Source organism: Schistocerca piceifrons, chromosome X, assembly GCF_021461385.2.
Source record: "Schistocerca piceifrons isolate TAMUIC-IGC-003096 chromosome X, iqSchPice1.1, whole genome shotgun sequence".
In the NCBI taxonomy this organism is placed as follows: domain Eukaryota; kingdom Metazoa; phylum Arthropoda; class Insecta; order Orthoptera; family Acrididae; genus Schistocerca; species Schistocerca piceifrons.
The window spans coordinates 694,436,130-694,461,838 of NC_060149.1; the positions used below are offsets into that span (position 1 = coordinate 694,436,130).

General features: G+C 42.6%; 1 protein-coding gene across 1 annotated transcript in view; it reads left to right on the forward strand.

Annotated features, from left to right (window-relative positions):
• Positions 1-16,936, forward strand: part of LOC124722086 (Krueppel-like factor 2) — a 34,643-nt gene extending 17,707 nt beyond the window's left edge. Inside the window, exon 3 of the mRNA XM_047247282.1 lies at positions 14,277-16,936. Within this exon, the coding sequence (XP_047103238.1) occupies positions 14,277-15,290 (1,014 nt within the window). The 3' untranslated portion in view covers positions 15,291-16,936. The remainder of the gene's footprint in view (positions 1-14,276) is intronic.
• The last annotated feature ends 8,773 nt before the right edge of the window (positions 16,937-25,709 follow it).

Genomic DNA, 25,709 nt, shown 5'->3' on the forward strand with positions numbered 1-25,709 from the left:
GTCCGGAACCACGTGGCTGCTACGGTTGCGGGTTCGAATCCTGCCACGGGCATGGTTGTGTGTGATGTCCTTACGTTAGTTAGGTTTAAGTAGTTCTAAGTCTAGGACACTGATGACCTCAGATGTTAAGTCCCATAGTGCTTAGAGCCATTTGAACCATTTTTATTCACGACTTTATACCCTTATACAATTAGTACCCCCCGCTCCCCACCCACCGATCGTACCATCTATTACAAAATTAACTATAGCTTGATACCTTAGTGAGAATTCTGTCTACCTGTCCCTACTCTTAGTCATGTTGTGCCAGTAAACATTTTTCTCCCCGATTCCATTCAGTATCTTTTAATTAGTTATCAGATTTATCCATGTAATATTCAGAAATTTTCTATAGCATCATATTTGAAAAAATTGTACTCTTTTCTTAACTGTTTATCGTGCACGTTTCACTTCCGTGTGAGACTACACACTAGACAAATACCTCTAGAAATGATTTCCTCACATTTAAACTTATATTCAACGTTAACATGTAGCTCTTTCTTGCTGTTGGCAGTTTACATGTTATATCCTCTCGATTTCTGGCGTCATCAGGTACTTCGCCGCCTTGTCTACTACTTTCAGCTTCTCATTTTCTGATGTACCGGGTGATCAAAAAGTCAGTATAAATGTGAAAACTGAATATATCACGGAATAGTGTAGATAGAGAGGTACAAATTGACACACATGCTCGGAATGGCATGGGGTTTTATTACAACCAAAAAAATACAAACGTTCGGAAAACGTCCGACAGATGGCGCTTCATCTGATCAGAATAGCAATAATTAGCATAACAAAGTAAGACAAAGCAAAGATGATGTTCTTTACATTAAATGCTCAATATGTCCACCATCATTCCTCAACAATAACTGTAGTCGAGGAATAATGTTCTGAACAGCACTGTAAAGCATGTTCTGAGTTATGGTGGGGCATTGGCGTCGGATGTTGTCTTTCAGCATCCCTAGAGATGTCGGTCGATCACGATACACTTGCGACTTCAGGTAACCCCAAAGCCAATAATCGCACGGACTGAGGTCTGGGGACCTGGGAGGCCAAGCATGACGAAAGTGGCGGCTGAGCACACCATCATCACCAAACGAAGCGCGCAAGAGACCTTTCACGCGTCTAGCAGTACTTTTTTTGTTCTAATAAAACCCCATGTCATTCCAAGCATGTGTGTCAGTTTTTACCTCTCTATCTACATTATTCCGCGGTTTATTAAGTTTTCAAATTTATACTGACTTTTTGTTCACCCGGTAATTCTTCCATTGTCACCTGACTCAATGCGACCACACTCCACTACATTATTATTTTATTTTTACTGATATTCCTTTGATAATATCTCTTCAAGAACCTATCCATTCCGTTCAACTGATGTTCCAAGTTCTTTTCCGTCTCTGACGGAGTTACATTGTTGTTGGTAATCCTTGCAATTTTAATTTCACTTTCTGAACTTAAATTTCTTTCAAATTTCTGCTGTGTTATCGTTATCGCTTGCTACACGTACAGAAAGAATAACAAAGGAGATTAAAATAAGTGTATTAATTGGCTTGAATTCTAAATCGGTAATAGTGCTGAATGCGAGCCCACGTGACGGACGCGCTGTTGCTGCTGAGGTAGCACTGTGCCGGTTGATTCATTTTGCAGAATACCAGCAGAGCATTATTGAGGCAAACTTACTGCCTGCAAGAGATGAAGCAACCACTGGAAACGTAATACTGATTACAGTTACAATTGCGATGGAATACAATTGACTATCTGTTTAGGTCGCTGGAGGCCATCATTAGATCTACAAAAACTACACAAAAATGACAAATATGCAGAAACCGTGAAGGTTTCTTACTGTAAGATTAAATATGTAGAATCGTTTGAGACATGAGTACTTTTTATCTTGGGCTAAGCTTAACACGGCAACGTAACTGTACATGGAAAGGGGTTGGAGGGGGTAAGGGGGAGGGGTGAAGGGGGGGAGGGGGAATGAGGACCTTGGAGGAAACAGACAAAACAGACAAAAAGTTACCGACTAATTGAACAATAAAGTCATGAATCACAAAAATCTGAAATCTAAAAACTGAGAGGTTTTCATTTTCAAACTTGTGTTCGATAACATATTGCATTTAAATTATTTTTAAATTTTTTCAAAGATATAGATTAGAGTACCTTTTTGTGATTGTTGTCTTACTGTTTAGCTAGTCACCCTTTAGGAAAAATGTGCTTACCTTAACGCACACTTGCGAGTGTACTTTCATGTGCCTAACCCTCGCAATCTACCGCCCCACTCTACTAGTGCTGCAGCTTATTCGTAATGCTTGTCTTTAGGGATATCCATCGCGCCTCCTCCACCTCCTTACTACCAGTATTTTAATTTTGAGACAGTTATACACGGCAACGAAGGTCCCGTGTCAGTCTGTAACAAAGTTGAAAGTGTCTAGTTTTTATATACACACGGTGATTCAAAATTACTTTTACAAACTTCTGGGACATGTTCCTTACACTAAAACAAGGAACGCAGCTAGTATAATGTCCGAAAATCTGTCGTTTTCTAGTTTTTAATAAAAAATTATGGTCAGCGGCTTTCCAGGGGCATCCCAAATTTAATGAGAAGACTCTCGAAAACTCACTAGAAGATGTCCCCGTGCAAGTAAGAAGACACATGTCTGGTATCTACTGATCTACTGTGACTGAGGAGTGGGTGGAGGAGGACAAGTTCCATGGTCTGCTGCTCTTTCTTCCGACATCAGGTCAAACTTTTGGATATTAAACTATGGGGGCGGGGGGGGGTGGGGGAGAGAAGGGCGTACCATCAACAATTTACTTATGCAGTAGACAAAAATGATGCAGAAATTCGTGGAAACCTGCGGAACGATTTTCCACCGCCAGCCAGCATTTGAAAGGCTGCGAAAGACTATGATTCGACGAACACAAGTTTGTGTGTAAGCAAGAGGAAGACATTTTGAACATTTATTGTGAGTTTACAAGTTGATGACGCGACCAGGTTGACGATGTGTAACTGATGTGTTCAGTGCGAAGTTTCATTAAAAACTAAGCATTTTTAGGCGTGTTATTTTATGATACTTTCATTGTTTTGCTGTAAGGTGCCTGGCCCCAAGGTTTGTAAATATATTTTTTGATCACCCAGTGTGGCATAAGCGATTTGATGCATTTAATTATACAGCAGGATGCCCTGGCGATTTCTGTATATTTGCGATTTCTTACAGATTTGAAGCTGACCGCTATTGGCTGTGACCAGTGGTCAGCTGTATTTAAACGCAACTGTGACTGTGGTAAATACTGAGTTTTAAGCACAACATTAATTGCGTGATGAGACGTGGGAACACGGCCCCCCTCCCAGGGACTACGCCTGCCGGGGCGGGGGCGGGGGCGGCTCGGCCGCAGCTGTCAGGAGCGCAGTGGAGAGGTGGAGAGGTGTAAGGCGAGCCTGCCAGCCTTCTCACATGTCACTCACGTGCGGCCCGCCGCTACCGCCATTTATTCAACTCGCCGGCTTGAATGGGGAAACTGTGACTACGCGACCGGCGGCCGGAATTTATTAGCACTGCCCGGGGTTTCAGATATATCACCCACGACCGCTTCGTGTCCAGTTTCCATTAGGCGGAAAAGCGCCAACGCAATTAACGGATACAGTGACACAGAATGACTTTTAAAAAAAAGGCACCGATGCAGGTTCACTTTGTGGCGAGAAAACTCAGGCCGGCCGGGTTGTTCGTCAGGGCTGCACTATCGCAGGCGCAAAGGTTAATGGGAAAGAAACGCTTCGTTTTTTTTTATTTGTTTCTTTTCCTTCTTAGTCTCTGTGCAGTGTTGTTGTGTATTGTTTAGTTACAGATTGCAGTGGGGTGGTAACTTACTGGATAGATGTATTTCACCCATAAATGAGCAGAGATAAAAAGCTCGTGACTCAGATGTCTGGCAGAAGTCCAGTGTGTTCGCGGAGAACACTGCACAGTACGTTCACGTGCGCGCGACACCGGGAAGATCGTGAGGCGTCTGTTTTACAAGACCGTTGACAGCTACCACAGTGACGCCATGAATTTCAGCTGAATCCTCCTTTGAGTGATCTGCGCATGTGGTAAAATGGTTCTGACGCGTGACTCTCAGATACTGGTCTCCGAAGACCTTACCGCATTGCAGAATGCTTCTTCATAACCTGATGAAGGCTGTTTTCATTTATACGCTACTTTTCGGGGTTCCATACCAAGATCTACACATTCTGATGAACCAAAATATTATGGACACCGGTTTAGTAGCATTTTGGTCCATATTTGGAGCGCAATACAGTAGCGATTCTGTGTAGCGTGGATTCGAAAAGTAGTTGGTAGGTCTCAAGAGGTGCGTAGCACCAGATGGCTATACACGGATCATTCAAGTTACAGGCTTAGGTTCGCTGGCGCGGAGCCGGCGCCCCCTGATGTCCCAATGTATTTCATCTGGTTCAAACCAAGCTAACTTCGTGGACGAGACATCAACGTGAGTTCACTGTCATGTTCCTCAACACGATTATTGCCTTGTGGCATGGAAAGTTATCATGCTGGAAGATGACAGCGCAGTCTCGGTAAAGATCAAGTATGTAGGGAGGTAGGTGGTCCGCAATAATGTTCAGGAACTCACAGCTGCCGTGTTGCCTTTGATTATTACTGTAGGCTCCAACGAAGTCCGGCGAACGTCTTTAACAGCATAATACTGTCCCTAGCGGCCTGCGCCCGTGGTGCGGTACACGTTTCGACCAGCCTATCGCTTGTATGATGATGTATCGCACATGACCATCGACCTGGTGTAAGAGAATCGTGATGCGAAACGTGTCTATTGACCTGCAGTCTAATCTAGATGAACCGGCACCTACTATAATTATATTCGACGATATCGTTGAATCAAAATGGAAACATGTGTGCGTTGTCTGTTGCGGAGTCCCAGGCTCAGCAGTGCGCGCTGAACGATGTTGACCAGATCACTTGTGCCTGTATCAGCGTTGCACTCTATCTTCACGTCTGCCACAGATCGGCGTCTGTCCTACTTTACAGAGAGGGCAAGCCTCCACATTCTGTTTTGAGTGAAGATCATTGCCGCCCACTCGCGGTTCCACCATTATTCAACCACTTTCCATAGACGCTCACGACAGTAGCACTTGACCAGCCAACCAGAGTCACCATTTCCGTGATGCTCGTTCCAGCGCCTGGCCATAACGATCTGACTTGCGTCAAAGTCGTTAACGTCAGTGGATTTCGCCATTTGCAGCCCGTATCGTCGCTAGAATGATTCACTTTTCATCTCGGCTCCGCTTGTGTGCATTTCTTACAGCAGCGCAGCGCCAACAGGTGGCATTCAGTCTCGCGGTCAGCTCAGTAGTAATATGAGAGGAGAAAAAGATTTTGTATGTACGTGTGTGTGGGTGATAAACTCATCAGTCAACGAAAATAAATAATAACAATACCTCAGAATATGATATTTTGATCATGAGGCAATATTTGGTATCAATTAACATGATTGAAATGTGAAAAAAGAGTGAGCACCCGCTGTAGCACATGTAATATCATTTGCATACAACGAGCAGTAATTCGGAGCGCACAAGATTTGTGTTACTGTTAATGACGTAACCTTACAGTTCGATGAGACGGGAATATCATCGCTCTCGAATAGCTGCATTGACTCTGAGCACTATGGGACTTAACATCTGTGGTCATCAGTCCCCTAGAACTTAGAACTACTTAAACCTAACTAACCTAAGGACAGCACACAACACCCAGCCATCACGAGGCAGAGAAAATCCCTGACCCCGCCGGGAATCGAACCCGGGAACCCGGGCGCGGGAAGCGAGAACGCTACCGCACGACCACGAGATGCGGGCAATAGCTGCATTCAGAGTGACAGTGATCAGGAGAAGAAAACAGTGAACAGTGCATGGCGGACGGTACATCGTACAAATATAACTGATTTCCTTTCCTCTTCCATTCGCGTACTGCGCAGGGGAAAATTTCTGTCCATAAGCCTCTGCACATGTCCAAATGTCTTTTATATTATTCCCATGATCCCTATGCGAGAAATAGATTTTGGCAACGTCTTCCTCGAATACGGGTTTTGTTACCCAATAGGACTTCGCGAGAACTATATGGAATGGCAACGATTCCTATTTAAATTTGCCGAGTATATCTAGTACACTTTTTACAGGCTATACCGAGCTAGCGGCGCGTCTCTAAATTCGTTCGATGTTTTTTGTCATGTATTTGATAAAAATTCTTAACAGACGATTTCTGCGTCATTTGATTTTTTTTTCTGCCGCTTGTTATCACGTTTTACTAGCATTACCACAGTCACATTCCAATTCTGCTACCATACTGCATAATCGAAACTTGTGGTGGGGATTACATAGGGTGCAGGAAATAAATTTTGATAATGTCAGATCAGAGTTGGGGGCGTCGAATCGAGCGGAATTTTTGGAATAACCCCGGGTCAGCAACACGCTGTTGTGGAGCTGCTGCCACAAAATGGCATCCAATCGGCGACGAGAGTGCGGAATTAAACATCCGTGAAGTGCTAGTTGTAATGAGTTTTGTGGCCCCAACAATCATTCGCAACACATCAGGAATTTTCGAGAGGGTTAGCCCATTATTTGTCGAAGAAATCAACATTGTAGTGATGTTGTAGTCTGGAATTACGAGCATTTATTGTATGAAATGGTGTTTTGAAAGTAAGTGCTCAAAATTCAATTTTTGTTTCCATTTTCATCAGTATGTTAGTTTGCATTGACTGAGTTATAGCTCACTGTACAACACGAAATTAAAACACATGACCTTTAGATATAATTTAAGCCGACCGCGGTGGTCTAGCGGTTCTAGGCGCGCAGTCCGGAACCGCGCGACTGCTACGGTTGCAGGTTCGAATCCTGCCTCGGGCTTGGATGTGTGTGATGTCCTTAGGTTAGTTAGGTTTAAGTAGTTGTAAGTTCTAGGGGACTGATGACCACAGATGTTAAGTCCCATAGTGCTCAGAGCCATTTGAACCATTTGAACCATATAATTTAAATACTTAACATCTTTCAATAACACATGTCGACTACTCTACTGCTGCGCTGGTACTGTAGTGCAGCTTATTATTGTGACATGTTAAAGGAATTTAGGTATTCCTAGCAGAGCTGATTTAGGAGTAACATTAAAACTTTACCCAAATAACAGAGAAATTGGGCCCAACGTAACCAACCGCGAATATGAACTTTTAAGTTCATCCAGCTTTGAGTGTTTAGCTTAAACTAGTACCTTCAACTACTTTAAGCGGTATCTGCGCGTTTTTTCATATCAAGCAGTTGCTAGGGAAAGTTAAGTTACATGCACACACTTTCGTGTCCTCGTTGATGTTCGGCTTTCTTTTTCGAATTTTGGGCCGCAGTTCGACAACAGTGAATTTACGAGCGTTGTTCATCTGGCAGCTTTTGCTGGATTCCACGTGCCCCATGTTTTAAAAGTATCAGAATTTCTTTCTGCATCGTGTGTGCCTATTCCCAACTGTTTCTGGTGCGGTTTCCAGTTTGATACCTGCGGCGCACCAAAGAGGGAACTCTATTGCAAATTATCTTCAAGTTTCCATCACACTTGCTGAACCAGTCGACTTTGTACCGTATACTAGTTGTTTTTCGAACAAACTGGCGTGATTGTTCTTTTATGCTGCGAACATTTGCGTGACGGAGATTCACTGAAAAGGGGTAATCTAGGCGCCACACATTCGGAAGCATTACTCTTCTTACTTGAAGCTGCTGTCAAAATTCTGTAGCACAAAGGATTCTCAAAAGAAACAGGCGTGATATTTCTTCTCCAAGCGAGCTGAATTTGAGACTAGTGGAGTAATTCAGCGCTTACTCAGCCAAGACTGTCTTTCCTCCTCTCCTACCCCGTATTGCTGCTCATGTTTACTGTTTCAAATATTAATGGATCTTACTACCTTCCAAAGTAAATTTTTTGTGTGGGGTGTTCAACGAACTCTCCTCGCAGTAATGGGTTTCTGTTGTCTTTCTGTTAACCGAAGCTACGAACTAATCTTCTTCATAGTTTAATACATCGTCTGCACTCGTATGTTGTGCTGGCGGAAAATGCTACCGAAATTCTGAGTCTGCCACAGATTGTGTGGTAGATAGATCTTTCGTGTTATTTGCTCTTATGAAGTGTCACGTCGCAAGGGCAGTACATTTGGTGATGCTTCTGTTATCCCTAGCTGAGAAATATATTATATTATAATAAAGTTTTCTTAGCAGGACTGTCTGTATTATCGATTTCATTCACGTCTATTTCCTCAAACAATTCACTGTGCTGGAAACAACAAATATGTGCACTGCAATATATGTCCTCTGAATTTCCCGTGGTGTGAGACACATAAAAAGTAACTTTCTCTGTGTAACATTCACTAAACTCTTCGCAGAACATAGCAGAGGGAGATGACAAGTTATACAGAACAGACTGTACTAGTGAAGAAATGCATGGAAAGAAATTTCCGAGAATAAAGTAAGTAATCATTGGTTATACCTGCAATAAAGTTCAAAACAAAAAGCGTATAGCGAGTAATGTGATTTAGCTGTGTGAGACATTGGTTGCAGTGGTAAGTCCGGAAACCCAAAGTTTACTGTTCTATTTGATCAGAACTTTACATTAATTAGAGAGAAAAATTCTGGTTTTCATTCCTTAAAAAACCTACTTTCGTATATTCTTCTGTGGAAGTTTCTCACCAAATAAGCGTCTCAAAGTTATGAACTCGAAACATGTAATCAATGTTCATAAGTCTAATTTAACTTCTAAGAATTTAAACTAAGAAATTGTTAACAAAAAAGAACAGAGCACTGTGTTCTGCCATTTAACAGGCTAACAAACCGATTCATTTGTGTTCCCGGTTTTCGTTTGTACATATTATTTATTTAACCTTATCAGCTTTAGACCATCATACCATTCCTTATATCGGACAAGGATTTCACACATATAAGGGGTGATCAAAAAGTTTCCGTTCAGTGGCCACACTAACCCTTGCTTACATGTCGGTGCTTATAAACCGGCATCTGATTCGCTCTGGGTTGAATATACCCTGCAGCAATGCACTCAAACGGAAACTTCACGATAGCCTCTTATATAATACTTTTCTACATCGCAGTTACTCAAGAATTAAAAAGAGTTTTGGTATGGGAAGTAATGATGAAACTGTTATTAGCAGTACTACTACAACCACTGCTATATAGGGTGGCTCTCCTAAGAGACGTGAGGCGCATTTTATCTGGTATTTTGGCACATACTTGCAATTTCGTTTGTGCAATGTGTAACTGGAGCCAGCTCAAACAAATGGTGCTCCTCACGTCTTTCACGCGATGTCCAGATTCAACTGAAAGCGTAAGTTTGTTCCCTTTACAAACAAAGCTGTTTTTAAAGACTAATTTTACGTGACAATTCAATAGAGAGGTCTTAAATTCGTCTAGTGTGATATTCTTTTCATCGATATCGACTAACAGGAACAGTAAAACAGGAAGGATAATCATTACTCCTGCTGTTGCTGGTTGTGCTGTCGCTGCTTAAGTACTGGTTATTCTTCGCGTTTTACTGCTTCTGTTGATAAATATCGATAAAATGAATATCGCAGTAGAATAATTTTAGACCTCTCTATCGAATGAGCACATAAAATGCCGCTTTAAAAACCATTTTGTTTGAGGCGTCGCATGATCGGTGTTTGTTTGGGCTGACTCGAGCAATACACTGCAATAATGAAATTGTTAATAACTGCCGAAACACTACAGAAAATGCAACTGACGACGTTAAGGAGGGACACACGTATGTGCGTGTGTGTGAGTGTGTGCGTGCGCTTGTGTGTGTGTGTGTGTGTGTGTGTGTGTGTGTGTGTGTGTGTTTGTGTGTAATATATGATATCTTCACTTTTTATAGTAAATAATAATATAATACAACTATTCAGACTGCCTCGAGATCAAAGAATTCATTGTACCTAAAGAAACTCGGTGTACAACCACTTAAACGTTCATCTACGTCCACATCAATGTTTAGATGTATACATTGAAGATCAGCAGTTCCTGAAGGGTGGTACTTCTGATGTTTTAGGGCATATTAAAGATTTCTCGCGCTATTGCTGGGATATAACGCGTAGGTAATGCCTGCTTCTACGCTGCTGTATCACTCTACAACTTTTTTTTCCCTTAAGTGTGCGTCATATAGGTTTCCGCAGTGTAGCTCAGGTTTCCTCGTTGTAAATTGGTTCTTCAAAATCCGTAATCGGATTTCCGTGAAATGATCGACATTTCCTTCAGTCTTCTTCCATTCCAGATTTTTAAAATTTCTGTAAGGTTCCTCAAAAAAGAAGACCTTCTTGTGACATAAGTGGTGTCTTTAATTTTCTTTCTTTCTATACGCTCGATAATGTGTATTAGCCTAACGTCTTTCGGGTCCTACACGCTCTTACTCTATTATAGTCTATGTCGTACAAATTTATTGTAAGAGGTTTCTTTCGTGGACCGAGTAATGGTCCCATATATTGTACCAGTGAACATAAAGCTTCCACTTTCTGTAAATACTGCAGAAATTGTGTGACGATTCCCGCTAATATCTACACGCATTTGTACGCAATCACTAGGCCCAGCTTTGTTTCAAATATACTTAATCCTCTAGTCAGAGGCTGCTAAATAAGTTTCTGGCATCTGTGTTTCACCTCCCTCTCAGACTTTTTTAAGGATGCTATAATTGCCATTGGTCCACTTTTCATTTAGAAGACGCGGAGTGCTGATTACCCTCTAAAATCTGGCAGTTACATATGACGTTCCATTTCGATTTGTGGTTACAGGATCCAAAAGCCTATAACCATTTACACGATATCACTACTGATTCACGATAATGTTCCTCTGTTAACATCACTTCCACTGGTACTGACAGTGGCGTTCTGGAGTTCTAATTGCGTTCCGGAAGGTTATTGTTTTGTGGGACCAGTGCACTTCAAATTGCTGTCAGGCTGCCCTCGTTTCAGCAGCTTCCTTGAATCACTTATGAAAAATATGATTCCCTTGAAAGGGACACGACTTACTTCTTTCCCAAACGATCAAACTTAGGCACTATCTTTAATGAATTCTTCGTCGACGGAATTTTTAACTCTAATATACCTTTCTAAAATTATACAATTGTCTGTTATATATTCTCATCTTCAGATTTTTAGATGTCTCAAAGTTGTTGTCAATAAGAATAAATATATCTGCACAGAAAATATATCTTAAGTCTCCAGTCGTTCCTTGGATCCTTTCTGTAACCTCTGCCAATGAGTTTTTTAAAACTATTTCTCATGGTAGTTACAGCGGCTCTCTTAAGAAAGAAACCAAAACAATGAAACTAAATAAAAACTTTATTATAAAGTCCACCTACCTTGTTTTCAATAGAATATTTTATTCGTCATTGTACCTTTCGAAGCACAGCTCCACCGTCAGTGCTTCAGTTAGCTAGGTTTAAAAAAATTCAGAAACTTTCCAGCTGCACCGTATTGCGGAGTCCTTGTTAAACTTTAGTCTCCCATATAATTACGTGGAACCGTTCTACAATGCGCCGCAGACGCTGATTCTCTAAATCTCTTCAATAGATGTACAGATAAACTGCCACAGGTCGGGTATTACTTAATTCATTACTAGTTTCGCGAGCGTCTTCAGATAATTATCTTAGTGGGGCATCCAACTCACACCACTTCGTGTTGACGATTGTGCTGAACGTAGCTTTAAACCTGTAACGGGTTACCATTAGGGCAATGAATACATGAAGATGTTCGCGTCAGATGTGAGAAAATAAGAATAAATCAAATAATACGGGGACTGGAGCGGTTTCTATGTACAAAAATTCTTAAAGGCCACTGTATCCCTTGCAGGCGATGCCTGCGTTTGCTATTCTTTCTCAATGGAATATTACGAGAAGTCCTGTTCTTCCCTTCCTGAATTTGCATCTAAGCTCTGATTCTTATTAAACCGCTGGGCGACAGAATAGCAGCAGGCACCTCAGCTGCTTCGACCTGACCTCTTAATCCGATCTGGTGGGGTTTCCAAATACTTGAATAGTACTTAAGAATAGGCGCACAAATTCCTATACGTGATTCCCTATGTAGGTGTAGTAAAATTCGGCCGGCCGGAGTGGCCGAGCGGTTCTAGGCGCTACAGTCTGGAACCGCGCGACCGCTACGGTCGCAGGTTCGCATCCTGCCTCGGGCATGGATGTGTGTGATGTCCTTAGGTTAGGTAGCTTTAAGTAGTTCTAAGTTATAGGGGACTGATGACCTCAGTAGTTAAGTCCCATAGTGCTCAGAGCCTACTAAACTTCTCCACAAGTCTCCGGATAAACCGTATTTAACCACTCGCTTTCCTAAAATCCTATAACATGTAATGGAGAACTAGTTACTGCCTGATGAGAAAGTTCATCAAAGTTAACCGCAGCTCCTCCTATATAATATCGTAAGTTTTTAAGGGATATCATCTGAATGTTTTGACGTAAGTGACAGCCTGTCTACTCCGGTGACTCATTGGAGAGTAATTGTATTGAATTTGATTTTTTACTCTCATTTATTTTTTATCTGTAGTGGACTGCAAATATCGACGATATAACCTGTGTATCTCGTTTGGAAACAAACTTGTACCATTCGCTCACGGTACTTTCTAATGGCAACAGTGTGCACACTTTCCTCTCTGCCGTCAACATATCTCGGGTTCGTTTGTAAGAATTAATTTTATGGGTGGAGCTCAGTTCACCACGTATACACCGCAAGCCACTGACAGTGCATACCGGAAGAGTGCAACGTACCAACAGTAGCGAATTTGTGTCCTGTTCATCCGCTCAGAGAGCGATGGGAAAATTCCTGTAAGCCGCCTTCGTAGTCGAAGGCGATAACGCACGCCTGTGTGTTGCCGCTCGACTCGGAAGGAAGCCGGTTGTAATCCCGGCGGTAGATAAGATTTTCAGTGGCATTGTCTGGCCGACAAGAAGAGGAGAGGTCGTGACATGAAGTTTCTCATTACTAATATTTTAGCCGACGTTCTGGATTAAATTCCAAACCGCTCCCTTGCCTTTCATGAAGTGAGGACATGTGACACCGCTGGCGGTGGTCCGTCTGTCGGATAGGGACGTTGAGCTCGGCGGCCTAATTACTGCTTTCCGAGAGGAGTAGGATATGTGCCAGCACCGGATTTCACACTCTCCCTCCCTAAATCACTAACAACACAAACCCAAGACAAAACAGTGCAAGCTCTCATCACAGTCATCCACACGACACAGTTACACACTTGACACTTCATAAGAGGTCGCAGAAAGGCAACGATAAATCGCGTCCACTAGAACATTGCCATGGGCGGCTGTACAGGATTCCTGCATCTACTACCACTGCGCTCATTTCCTGAGTGTGACACTATTTATTTCTTATATCTCTGTAAGTGCCACAGCCCCACTTAACTTATTTTCATGAAACGTACGCATTTTCTATCTTGCTGGATGGAGTGTCTTCCTTGAATGCCGGTTCTCTAAATTTACCCAACAGGGTTTCACAAAAACGAGGTCGCCTTTCTCCCAAAGAATCCGATCTGAATTTGCAAAACATCTCAGTTACAATTTTGTATGGCCTATACACCGATCCGTTTCCATCATAGAAGTACGTTTATGAGTTAGGGCCATTTCTGCTATCATTCCTGCTTGCTAAGGATTCTAAACGTTGGAGCAGTATTCTACAATTGATCGCACTACTGTCTTATATGCGATAAACTTTACATGTGCACTGCATTTTCCCAGTACCGTACTAACAGATTTAAGCATTCTACTCACCTTCCCCATTACAGAACCTGTATATTTTTCTCATTTGGCCGAGCGGTTATAGGGGGTACAGTCTGGAACTGCGCGACCGCTACGGTCGCAGGTTGGAATCCTGCCTGGGGCGTGGATGTGTGTGATGTCCTTAGGTTAGTCAGGTTTACGTAGTTCTAGGTTCTAGGGGACTGATGACCTCAGAAGTTATGTCCCATAGTGCTCAGAGCCATTTGAACCATTTTTTTGTCCCATTTGATATTGCTTCTTGCTATTGTGCATAAATATTTGCACCAGGGGACATACTCCAGATGTTCCCCACTAACCGTGTAATCGGTTACAGGCTGAGCAGCGAGTGTGGTTTCGAGTAGTATTTCAGTGTACATGTAACTGCTAGTGTGCTGTGTTGATACGGTGGGGTGACACTGCTGCATGTGTGGGCAGATGTGGCAAGACATCGAGACGGTGATCCTGGGCGTGGGCGTGGGCGCGCCGCTGGCCGACTGCTACGCGCCTGCGGGGGCGGCGGAGGCGGGCCGCGACCAGCAGGTGCCGGTGGTGTCCCCGGGCGCGCTCTACGCCAGCCCGTCGCCCGCCGACGACGACGCCGCCAAGCCGGACACCGCCTCCTTCTACTTCCCGCCTGCCGCCCCCGCGTCCGGCAAGGTGAAGCTGGAGGCGGCTCACCACCATCACCACCACCACCACCACCACCAGGAGGCCGCGACCGCGTACCACCGGCCCGTGGCCGCCTTCCCCTACTCGACGCCGACGTCCTCGTCGTCGGGGACGGGCCCCGGGCAGCACTTCCCGCAGCCGGCGGCCTACCCGGGCCAGTACGGTGCGCCCGCCCCCGCAGTAGCCTCCACGGCCGTGCCCTCGGGCCACGTGCCCTTCGGCCAGATTTCGCCTCCCGCTACGCCGGAGAACTGCCCCGGCTTCTACCTGCACCACCACCACGCGCCAGCCGCCGGCTACGGCGACGTGTATCACCACGGCCGGCATCCTCACCCGCACCCGCACTTCAAGATCCTGACGCCGCCGTCATCGCCGCACCTGCCCTTCCTGGGCCGGCAGCCCCTGGCGCCGCCCCCGCCGCCCCCGCCGCCGGCCCAGCCGACGGCGCCGACCGCGCCCGGCAGCGCCGTTCCCAAGCCGCGGCGCCGACGCAACTGGAGCCGGCGCAAGGTGATCGTGCACACGTGCTCGCACCCAGGTTGCGGCAAGACGTACACCAAGTCGTCGCACCTGAAGGCGCACCTGCGCACGCACACGGGCGAGAAGCCGTACCAGTGCGGCTGGAAGGGCTGCGGCTGGAAGTTCGCGCGCTCCGACGAGCTGACGCGCCACTACCGCAAGCACACGGGCGACCGGCCCTTCCAGTGCCGCCTGTGCGAGCGCGCCTTCTCGCGCTCCGACCACCTGTCGCTGCACATGAAGAGGCATATGACCATGTAGTCGCCGCCGCCGCTCTCGTCGTTAGTGACAAACTAGTCAGCAAGGCCAGAATTTCTTTCATATAAATGCTGTACATATCTGCACTACAAAATGAAGTACCCGGACGGTCGAGTCAAATAGAAAAGTCGAACACGTGTCGTAAATACCTAAAAACACGACATGCCCTGTTGTTTTCATAATAAAGCTGAAAACTAAGGCGATCTTTATTTTTTCGAAAAAGAATCGTATTAGGCCCACTGTGCTGTACACAATGTTTGCGAGGTAAGAAACGTGAAACTGGTTTCTGTTTGAAAGAGTGATGTTGCTTAGTCATAAGTGACTGGACTCGTATTTGGTGGGACATCGGTTCGAGTCCTCATCTGGCCATCCAGATTTAGATTTCCCGTGTTTCTCTTAAATCGCTCAAAGAAAATGCTACGATGATTCCTTTGAAAAGAACCAGATGGTTTCCTTTCTCATTTTTCCATCTATCCTCCTTCCTGTGTTCCGTCTCAAATGAACCCGTCGTTGACAGTAATTTAAACTATAATCTTTCTTCCTTCCTTCGTCTCGTACTAACTGCTTATATGAACTATTTGTAAAACATTCTAAAACATTCTACTAAAGTAGAAGCAAGCCCAGTTCCAGAACATTTTTCCACTCAAGCGGCCTGTGATAACCCATCCTTCCTCTCCCCTTTGTAAGTCGTTCATTTCTACCCGTTTTAGGTGTCGTTATTAAATGTGATACCCATCGTATACAGGTCTTGCAATTGGGCGCCACTCTCATCTTGGCACTCCAAGCGGCCTCTTGTGTTGCACGGGCCCTAAACTGGTTCTGAGTACAATGGTCAACTTCCAGTAGTGCTGGTTTCCAAGAATTCCATTATACTTGAAAGTAAAAATTATCCTGAGCCATGCCTCGAGCAAAATTAAGAAAAATGGCAATTTTCGGGACTTCTGACGTCTAACCTCGGCACAGGCACTCAGCGGTCAGTCGGCATCGTGCATTCCTCTGGAACTGACAGCGGAGTTAGTTTCCTCTTTTTTATTTCACCCAGTAATGCTACATGTTATTTGGAAGTTTAGTTAAATAAATAAGACGCTTTTCTAAGCACCATCAGCTTACTAGTTTACTCTTGCCAGTGGAAACAATAGGTAGCGAGGGAGAGACGGAAACTTTTCAGCACAGAAGACATTATTTAATTTAATAAATACAACGAATTTCCATTTGACTCGGCTTCCGTATTCGTGAATAGTGTTTGGATGACGTCCATACGCCAGAAGTGCTTGATCGATTACGTAGACTGTAAGAGTTGGTATCAGACTGCTATTAGGACACATCCTCTGGTGTACAGAACGTGTATTCTTGCTTAAGATATTTATATTGAGACACATACTAAGGTAATAAAATGTACACGACTGTGTCCGTTACCAAACCGACATAACAGTTGTTTGTAAAATAGTCGCTAGTTGTTATTGAAATATGTCATCAGTGAAATTTTACGATTTTTTTCTTCATAAGGACGTCAATCGCTATCTTGTAAGTGCCATTTTATTCAAGTATTAAGTATAATGTAAATACATGTAAAGAAGTTACATTTTCATGGAGTTGTTTGCAATGCATGTTGAGTACAATTTGTAATTTACTGTATCGTTCCAGGAATACGATAAAATATGAGTGTTGCGAAGACAGTTGTGTTAAATGTTTAAATACAAATATAACATCAATTGTGATATACTTCTGTTCCTTGCAATCATTTACCTATCAGAATCTTTACATTTTAACACTGAATGAATGGATTTCTTTGCATATTTCCGAAAAGAAAGAAAATTTGCCAAAGAAGCCTGTCTTGGGTGGATAACAGCTAAACGTTTTCTATTATGTACCTAAACGGCGATGGTACAATTTCTTTAGAAACAAATTTTCTTCGACGACAGTTTTCTGAATTAATAAATAATCCATGCGTATTTTTTACATTTCATGAAATAATTCTTTGACAATGCAGTGACAGTTTTCTAGAGATAATGGGCTGGGAACTGTGTTATCTAAAGTGTAATCCATTTTCTGAAAATTTCAATCTCTTCTGTACCTTTCCTGATAGTTAAACAGGTTGTTGCCAACAGATTCCATCAATATTTATGTTACAACGAAATACTTCACTGATTTTGAAGCGATGTCTGCACTGAATTATGGCTTATCACAAGCGTTTGTCGTTCTTTTTTCTATTTCACTTGTAAATCATTCACAATAATGTAGCCTTTACAGTAATATCCCTTTAAAAACAGAAAAGAAATTAGTTCGGTCCAAATCTGCACACAAACAGCTCAACATATCAGTAAAAAAGATATATTAGACAGACTTTGAGTTTTCAATAGTTTCGTTTGAGCAAGACCAATAATGATGACACTAAGGAACATCGTTATTTGCTTTTGGTTTGGATTCAACTGATATTGCTAAGTAACTAAACTTAGGGCCGAGTATACTTACTGCAGTGGTGAAAAACATCGATTAGCATTGCCGTAGCCTTCACGTGTTTCGAGAAGACTTACACACCTGTACACAATTTGTTGATATAAATTTTGCACTTTTCAGCAGCCATAGATAAAACTCTTAAATGAATTTTCGACACAGTCGAGAATATTTCACAAGAATGTCCATTTTCACAGATTTACTTAGGTTAACCTATAATTAATAATTTTAAATATCCAATGAACAAGGATATGAAGGATTTTACTTCATCACTGGAACAAACACATACGGAAATTATCAAAACACTCAGCAAATAAAGTACTATTTTCATTGAATGTTTCCGACACATATCGCAAGACTTACACGACACATTTAAAAAACATTATGATCCGTTTATGTTCTAGTAATAATTACATTTAACTGTTTCCATCATACAAAATTTTTAAAGCTTTCCTGGCCGCTTGTTGTCAAATTGCCTGTTGGCTTCTGTCTACGGTTCTTCGCCCGACATTTGTTTGATATTTTTTTTAGTAATTTTTTTTCCGCCACCGGTATTGGAGAGTGGGACTTCGACACTCGTGCTGGCCAGACGTCAGAAAAATTATGAGAAAAACATTGGCCGAGGATCCCGAGGCAGAAGCCAACAGGCAGTTTTTTTTCAGCATACTTCAAAAAATAATTCCGGAGGACCAAGGACTTCGAGCCACATAAGGAGTCTGTCAGGTGATGTCGGAATCAGAAGACAACAAACACAGCTATGCCTTTGTGTGAGTCAGTATCACCTTGGAGCATTTAAAACCGTTCCTGCCTTGGCTCACGCGGCAGCACTTTAGTCGCATCTCGCCAAGCATACATATTAGTATCTATTGTCATCCATAATGTGGGAGGACGCAGCCATTAGGCGTTTATGTGTTTTGAGGAGTTCACCGACGTCTGCTTGAAACGATAACACACCACTTGTGACGAAAACATGGCACTAAAAGTATTCATCATTGCTCTAATTCACTTGTGAGAACCTACGGGCAGAAATACGTCCAAAAGGTACATGCTGTCTCTGGGACGATTGTGGCAGTGTCCCTGGGCTGGCGTCTCTGTTACGCAACACTCTTTATTCTGTGCCCAGAAATGCAACAACGTCATTATTCCTTCTGTTTTCTGTCTGTTTGCTGTGGAGAGTTCGGTACAACGATAGATGAAGTAAAAAATTCAAACTGTGTAATTAATCGGCTATGTCGGGACTAAGCAACTTTTTTCTACTTTCATCTGCACGGAAGCAGTTTTTGATTACGTTCATGACTCCACTCACGACCTGTCGCAGCTTTTTTTTATTTTTACTATAACAATGAAAGAAAAAGTTTTATGGTATGAAATCGTTTTATTTCTCAACACGTTCGCCTTTAAAATTCATATACTTTCGTATCCATTAGAACCAGTTCTTGAAATATTTTTTCACCCTAAGCTTGGTACCTCAAGAACACCCTTTGGAAGGATTCCACAGATTCATGTAGTGCTGAAAATCGCTGTCCACTGAGTTTGTTTTCACGTAAGTGAGCAAATGAAGTCAATAAGCGATGAAGGATCTGAACACGGTCGGTGAGACATTAATTCGCTGTTTTTGTCTGTCAAGTAATTTACTTTTTGAAGTTGTGTGTGAACACTAGAACTGTCATGATGAAGAATGGTTCCGTATGTCCGATTGTTTTACCCCATTTCATCGATGACTTGTGGTACACAAATTGTTGTATTCATAATGAATAGCCGGCTGGTGTGGCCGAGCGGCTCTAGTCGCTTCAGTCTGGAAGCGCGACACCGCTACGGTCGCAGGTTCGAATCCTGCCTCGGGCCTGGATGTGTGTGATGTCCTTAGGTTAGTTTGGTTTAAGTAGTTCTAAGTTCTGGGGGACTGATGACCTCAGATGTTAGGTCCCATAGTGCTCAGAGCCATTTGAAACATTCATAATGAATAATTATTTTTCGATCCTCTAAGGTAAGTCCAGCATAACCAAAGAAACAAGTGATCATTTTCTTGAAAGTGCTTCATGAACGAAGTACTGTTGAGGGCTTCAGTTCATGCTGGAACACAAAAAGAACTGTTTCCGGTTCGTATGAAGATATCCAAGTTTCACTTGTTTTATACGGTTCTTACATTTCTTCAGTTAATTTTCTTCGGCATTTGTTCACAGAAACTGAAACAAGCCTGCTTGTCGGTGATATGTCAAGGAATCCATCGGGAAGAGACATTTTTCAGAGCTAGATGTTCATCCAGACTGAAATGCAGTGCAGTCTCCGAAATACTTAAGGATGCCACAACCTCACGGAAAATCACAAGCGTGTATGATTTTTGGATCAACAACAGATTTTGGTCGACCTTCACAAAATTCATTGCTGACGCAACAAACACGACTATAACGAAGAATCAGAGTTGAGCGAAACTAATCCAGCGTTTATTGCACAGTTATATCTTTACGAAAATCGTAAAAAAATCACCCAATGGATACCTTTACGTCAAAGATCTATTTTTTTCTTAACACTTCCTTTCAACTCCGACTTTAACCCAATTTCTCGGAAAATTATACAATGTAGCCGGTGTTTACTACAGTTGAAAGTTTCCAGCTGTAATGCCGTGATCGATTTACAAAGCCGTTTTACCTCAGAAGATACCTCTTGCAGTCGGAGACGAAACGTCAGGAAATACTTTGATTTACTGACGCGACCCCTCAGCCTGGAAGTTTTGAAGGTAGAAACTACTCGGCCAGTTTCCGAGTACCACTATTATCTGAAAATATCTTAATATTGGCTACAATAAATAGGCTGTAAAAATCAGGGGAGTGGTGTACGTTTTAAAACACACTAGATCTACACCTACGTGGGTTACAGAATTGATTGCTGCTAGTTTTGAAAAAGATTATGAAATAAATTAGGTATAGAAAGTACAGTAAAGAATTTGTGAGCCGTTCTGATTACACAATGATCCTGTCGAAGACGGGAATCGATGTTATCCTCGCCTTTCTTTTTCTGTGAAGATCGATTCTTCAGTCGTGTGGTTTGCTTTCATAGACAGAAATGATAAAAAATGAAGAAATGCCTCATTTTTGGCAAAGTTCATATATTCTTTCATTTTATTTTATTCCTGCCGGAATTCTACGATATACTCACTTATTTCTGCACAGATCTGTCTAACTATCAGTGCAGCTGAGACCAACGGCTTCCTTAGAGAGTCGTAGGAAGCTCCACATAAGTTCCTTATGCGGTACCGAGCAAGGTGACGCAATGGTTAGCACGACGGTTCAATCCCGCGTCCGGCCATCCTGATTTAGGTTTTCGTGATTTCCCTAAATAGCTCCAGGCAAATGCCGGGATGGTTCTTTTGAAAGGGCACGGCCGAATTCCTTCCCCTTCCTTCCCTAATCCGATGAGACCGATGACCTCGCTGTCTGGTCTCCTCCCCCAAAACAACCCAACCCTTAAGCGGTACGTATTTGGGATCAAGTTTCGATTGACTTCATCTTAACTACATGACATTTCAGCAATCAGATCTCTATTTTGGTGTCTAGTATGCTTCTGTACTAAGTGATAATTCGTGTAAGGTCCTCTAGAGATAGAAAGTCGAAAAAAGCGGGCCTTGGTATCTCGCGTCATGGCCACTGCAAGGCGGGTACCCGTTCTGGTTACGTGAAAAAAGAATCCATCAGAGGCTAGCAACCAGTTTTGACGACAATTAAATCAATGTAATTTTTAGTGTGGCCCATAACAGGTAGGAAAGAATTTATAATCAATTTCAAAAAAAGTTGAGCTTCTCATAGGTTCGTGCGAGTGCTTTTCAAATATTTTTCACTAAAAAGCCTATCTCTAGATTACCAAACGAGAGCAATCATTACTTTAGTATACGTTACCCTGTAAAAGACTTTAGCAATAATACAAAGGGTATTTTTTCCTAAATCGAGACAAGCTCCAGGAAAAGATGCTGGATAGGATAAGGAGCAAGAAACGTGATATGGACATACACAATGATCGTCTGGCCTATACCATACTGGCGGGCCAACTGCCTGATGCTGATAACCGGGGTCACAGTCAAAGATCTTTTATCGCCACCTTTCAAGTAGGTGTACTTCACTCGGAACGCATTTCAGGTCATATGTCCATATGACCTGTTCAGCTTATCATCTTCTCAGGGATCGTTCCACGCAGTGCGTTCCTAATTGGAAAAATCAGCCTGTATTTAAGAGGATTCGACAGTAGCACTTTCTTACATCGAACTGCTCAGCAACTGCTGTCTTATTACTTATAATCACCGATTACCTTTCCAAACGAAAAGCAAAACATGATTGCTAATAGGTCACGACAAGTCAGAAATATATCACCTGATGCTAAAAATTATTCCATTACATCTTGACTTGGTGGTACAGCAACCCTGTTGCTACCATTTGTAGTTGTGCAACCTACGACTGTTTTTTTCGAATAGCGCCTAATACTATTCGGGGAGAACGTGTGGTAAATTTTTAATATAATAATAATAATAATAATAATAATACTGTCACTCTCTTGAGTTCTGCATAATGTTCCCAGATGAAACAGTATATAAGCGGTATTTCATAATGACATCGTAAGCTTGATTTTGCGTCGTTGCCTCGAAAAGCCGAGGTCTCGTCCAGGCATACATGTGGGATCTCAGTGTATAATTACTCTTTTGCAGCGAACGTCAAGATCCGAGTTAAAGAATTACGGAATGAATATGTTTAGATGTTTGATCAAAAGGTGGTGGATAATCTACAGTCATCTCAGACTTCACTTTAATACCGGTGGTTGCTGATATGATCACGGTGCCAACAAATTTTGAAAATATCTCTTTTATTTTTTATTCAATTTCATTGGGGAATCTACGATGCACGATGTAATGTCTTATAGAGAGCATTGCAAAAGTTCTTATACTTCTTTAGATGCGCAGCTTAACGCATTCGAAAGTGCTTCAAGCGTCTCAAAGTACAGTAACTGACCTCGAAGGAAAGTTCCGCGGCAGCATTGCGGCGTGACTGCCAACGTATGTTGCGTGACGCCGAAACCGTTGTTTTTGATTAGGAATATACGACTTCCAAATTATTTTGTGAACTGAATGGCGGCAATTATAGATTTATAAAACTGAACGGAATAGCAAGTGCCGTCGCCTGTGAGGTTCAGACACTATTCCTAATATAAATACCCGAAACATTACATTAGTGGGCATTAACTGTAGAACCTCTGAGCCTAAAAAGTCAAGTATGAATACCTCAGCCACTAACAAGAAAATTAACAGTGGTGGTCGGGACAGAAAATTACAGAATTTAGCAGAGGATCGATAGGCAAGATTGATGCTACGATTGGGGAGCAGACACTTCATATTGACGATATTTGTTTACCAGTTCGCTAAAGGCCACCGGTAGAATGGCAATGCAGACGAACCTCAACAACGTATGGATTAACTCGACAGACTAAGTTAGAAGGTAGGACTAAAATCGTTTCTAGTAAAACAAAAATACGTTATAATCTGCATCTACATCTACATAGATACTCCGCAAGCCACCGTATGGTGCGTGGCGGAGGGTAACGTGTACCATTACTAGTCATTCCCTTTCCTTTTCCACTCGCAAATAGAGCGAGGGAAAAACGATAGTCTGTATGCCTCCGTATGAACCCTAATTTCTCGTATCTTATCGTCGTGGTCCTTAGGCGCAATGTAGGTTGGCGGCAGTAGAGTCGGTTGACAGTCGGCTTCAAATGCCGGTTCTATAAATTGTCTTAATTGTGGTTCTGAAAAGAACGTCTACATCTACATCTACATAGATACTCTGCAAATCACATTTAAGTGCCTGGCAGAGGGTTCATCGAACCAGCTTCACATTTCTCTATTATTCCAATTTCGTATAGCACGCGGAAAGAATGAACACCTATATCTTTCCGTACGAGCTCTGATTTCCCTTATTTTATCGTGGTGATCGTTCCGCCCTATGTGTCAACAATATATTTTCGCATTCGGAGGAGAAAGTTGGTGATTGGAATTTCGTGAGAAGATTCCGTCGCAACGAAAAACGCCTTTCTTCTAATGATTTCCAGCCCAAATTCTATATCATTTCTGTGACACTCTCTCCCATATTTCGCGTTAATACAAAACGTGCTGCCTTTCTTTGAACTTTTTCGATGTACTCTGTCAGTCCTACCTGGTAAGGATCCCACACCGTGCAGCAGTAATCTAAAAGAGGGTGGACAAGCGTAGTGTAGGCAATCTCCTAAGTAGGTCTGTTACATTTTCTAAGTTTCCTGCCAATAAGACGCAGCCTTTGGTTAGTCTTCCCCACAACATTTTCTATGTGTTCTTTCCAATTTAAGTTGTTCGTAATTGTAATATCTAGGTATTTAGTTGAATTTACGGCTTTTAGATTAGACGTCGCCTTCCCTGCAGCGATTCCCATTTAAGTTCCCCAAGCATCTCCGTAACAGTTACCTGTACGTGTTGTTCGAACCTACCGGTAACAAGTCTAGCAGCCCCCTCTGAATTGCTTCGATGTCTTCCTTCAGTCCGACCTTCTGCGGATCCCAAATACTCGAGCAGTACTGAAGAATAGGTCGTACCAGCGTCCTATATGCGGTCTCCTTTGCAGGTGAATCACTCTTTCCTAAAATTCTCCCAATAAACGGAAGACGACCATTCGCCATCCCTAACACAGTTCTCATAATCTCGTTCCACCTCATATTTCCTTGCAACGTTATGCCCAGATATTTAAACGACTTCACTGTGTTAAGCAGAACACTAGTAGTACTGTATCCGGACATTACAGGTTTGATCTTTCTACTCATCCGCATTAACTTACATTTTTCCACATTTAGGGCTAGCTGCCATTCATCACACCAATCAGAAATTTTGTCTAAGTCGTCTTGTATCTTCCTACAATCTGTCAACTTCGACATCTTACTATAGACCACATAATCGATCCAGAGTGTAGAAAATTGTACAGATAAATGACGAAGTAGTAGAAACAGCTGATGACTTCTGTTTTATGCACATGGCAGATGAACGCAACGACTTGAAAAACAGCGAAAAACAATTGACTGGTTCTCTGTTGTTAACTAAATATGGAGTTCTAAATTAAGTTTCTTAGGCATCTGTAATGGAGATTTTCATGTGTTTACGGGGTTTGACGTATGACAATGAGTCATGGAAATCCAATACGAAAGCGGTTATTTAATAAAGCGAGAATTGCGATCGAGTTACTCCTTTGCTTGATTGTAAGATACAAAAATAGATCGAGACCGTCACTTAAAGGAAGGTGGATAGGCAACAACAGAGAAATGTGTTGGCCTAAAACCGAAATACACTTGACCTAGCAATGGACATAAAAGAGATTACGATTTATATGTGTATTTGATTTCAATTTCCTGGGGGGAAATCCTCATGAATCCCCCTAAGAAGGCGCTCAGCAAGTCTTCGTCATTTCCCTCCTAGTCTAATTATCCGTCTCTCACACTTGTAATACATTGAAATGAATTTCTTACTCCTTACCTTTAAATAGATAACTTTTCAAAAGATATTGGTACCTAGACGTTTTATCTCGGAGCAGGGCCTGAGAAGATTTCATCAGATCCTTGACCTACTTTGCATAACGATGTGACATACGCTATCCTGCGGGGTTTGTACAGAATCCGGTATATGTTAGTGTGTAGCCAGCAGGTTCGGTAGGGCGAGTGTGTGACACAGACTGGTAGGAGCACTTAGGAGCGACGCCGGTGCGGCCTCGGTAATGCTACAAATGAATGGCCGCAATCAGACAGACAATGGGAGCTACATCCGCTGTCGTGCTTCGGCCTGGATGGCGCTCGTTCACACAACACAACTACTTCCTTACTCCTCTCACTCCCACAACCAGCACCGCCTTGCTTCTACACGTTTTCACATATACTTTTTACTCAATATGTCAGCTTCAATTTTGTATTTAGAAC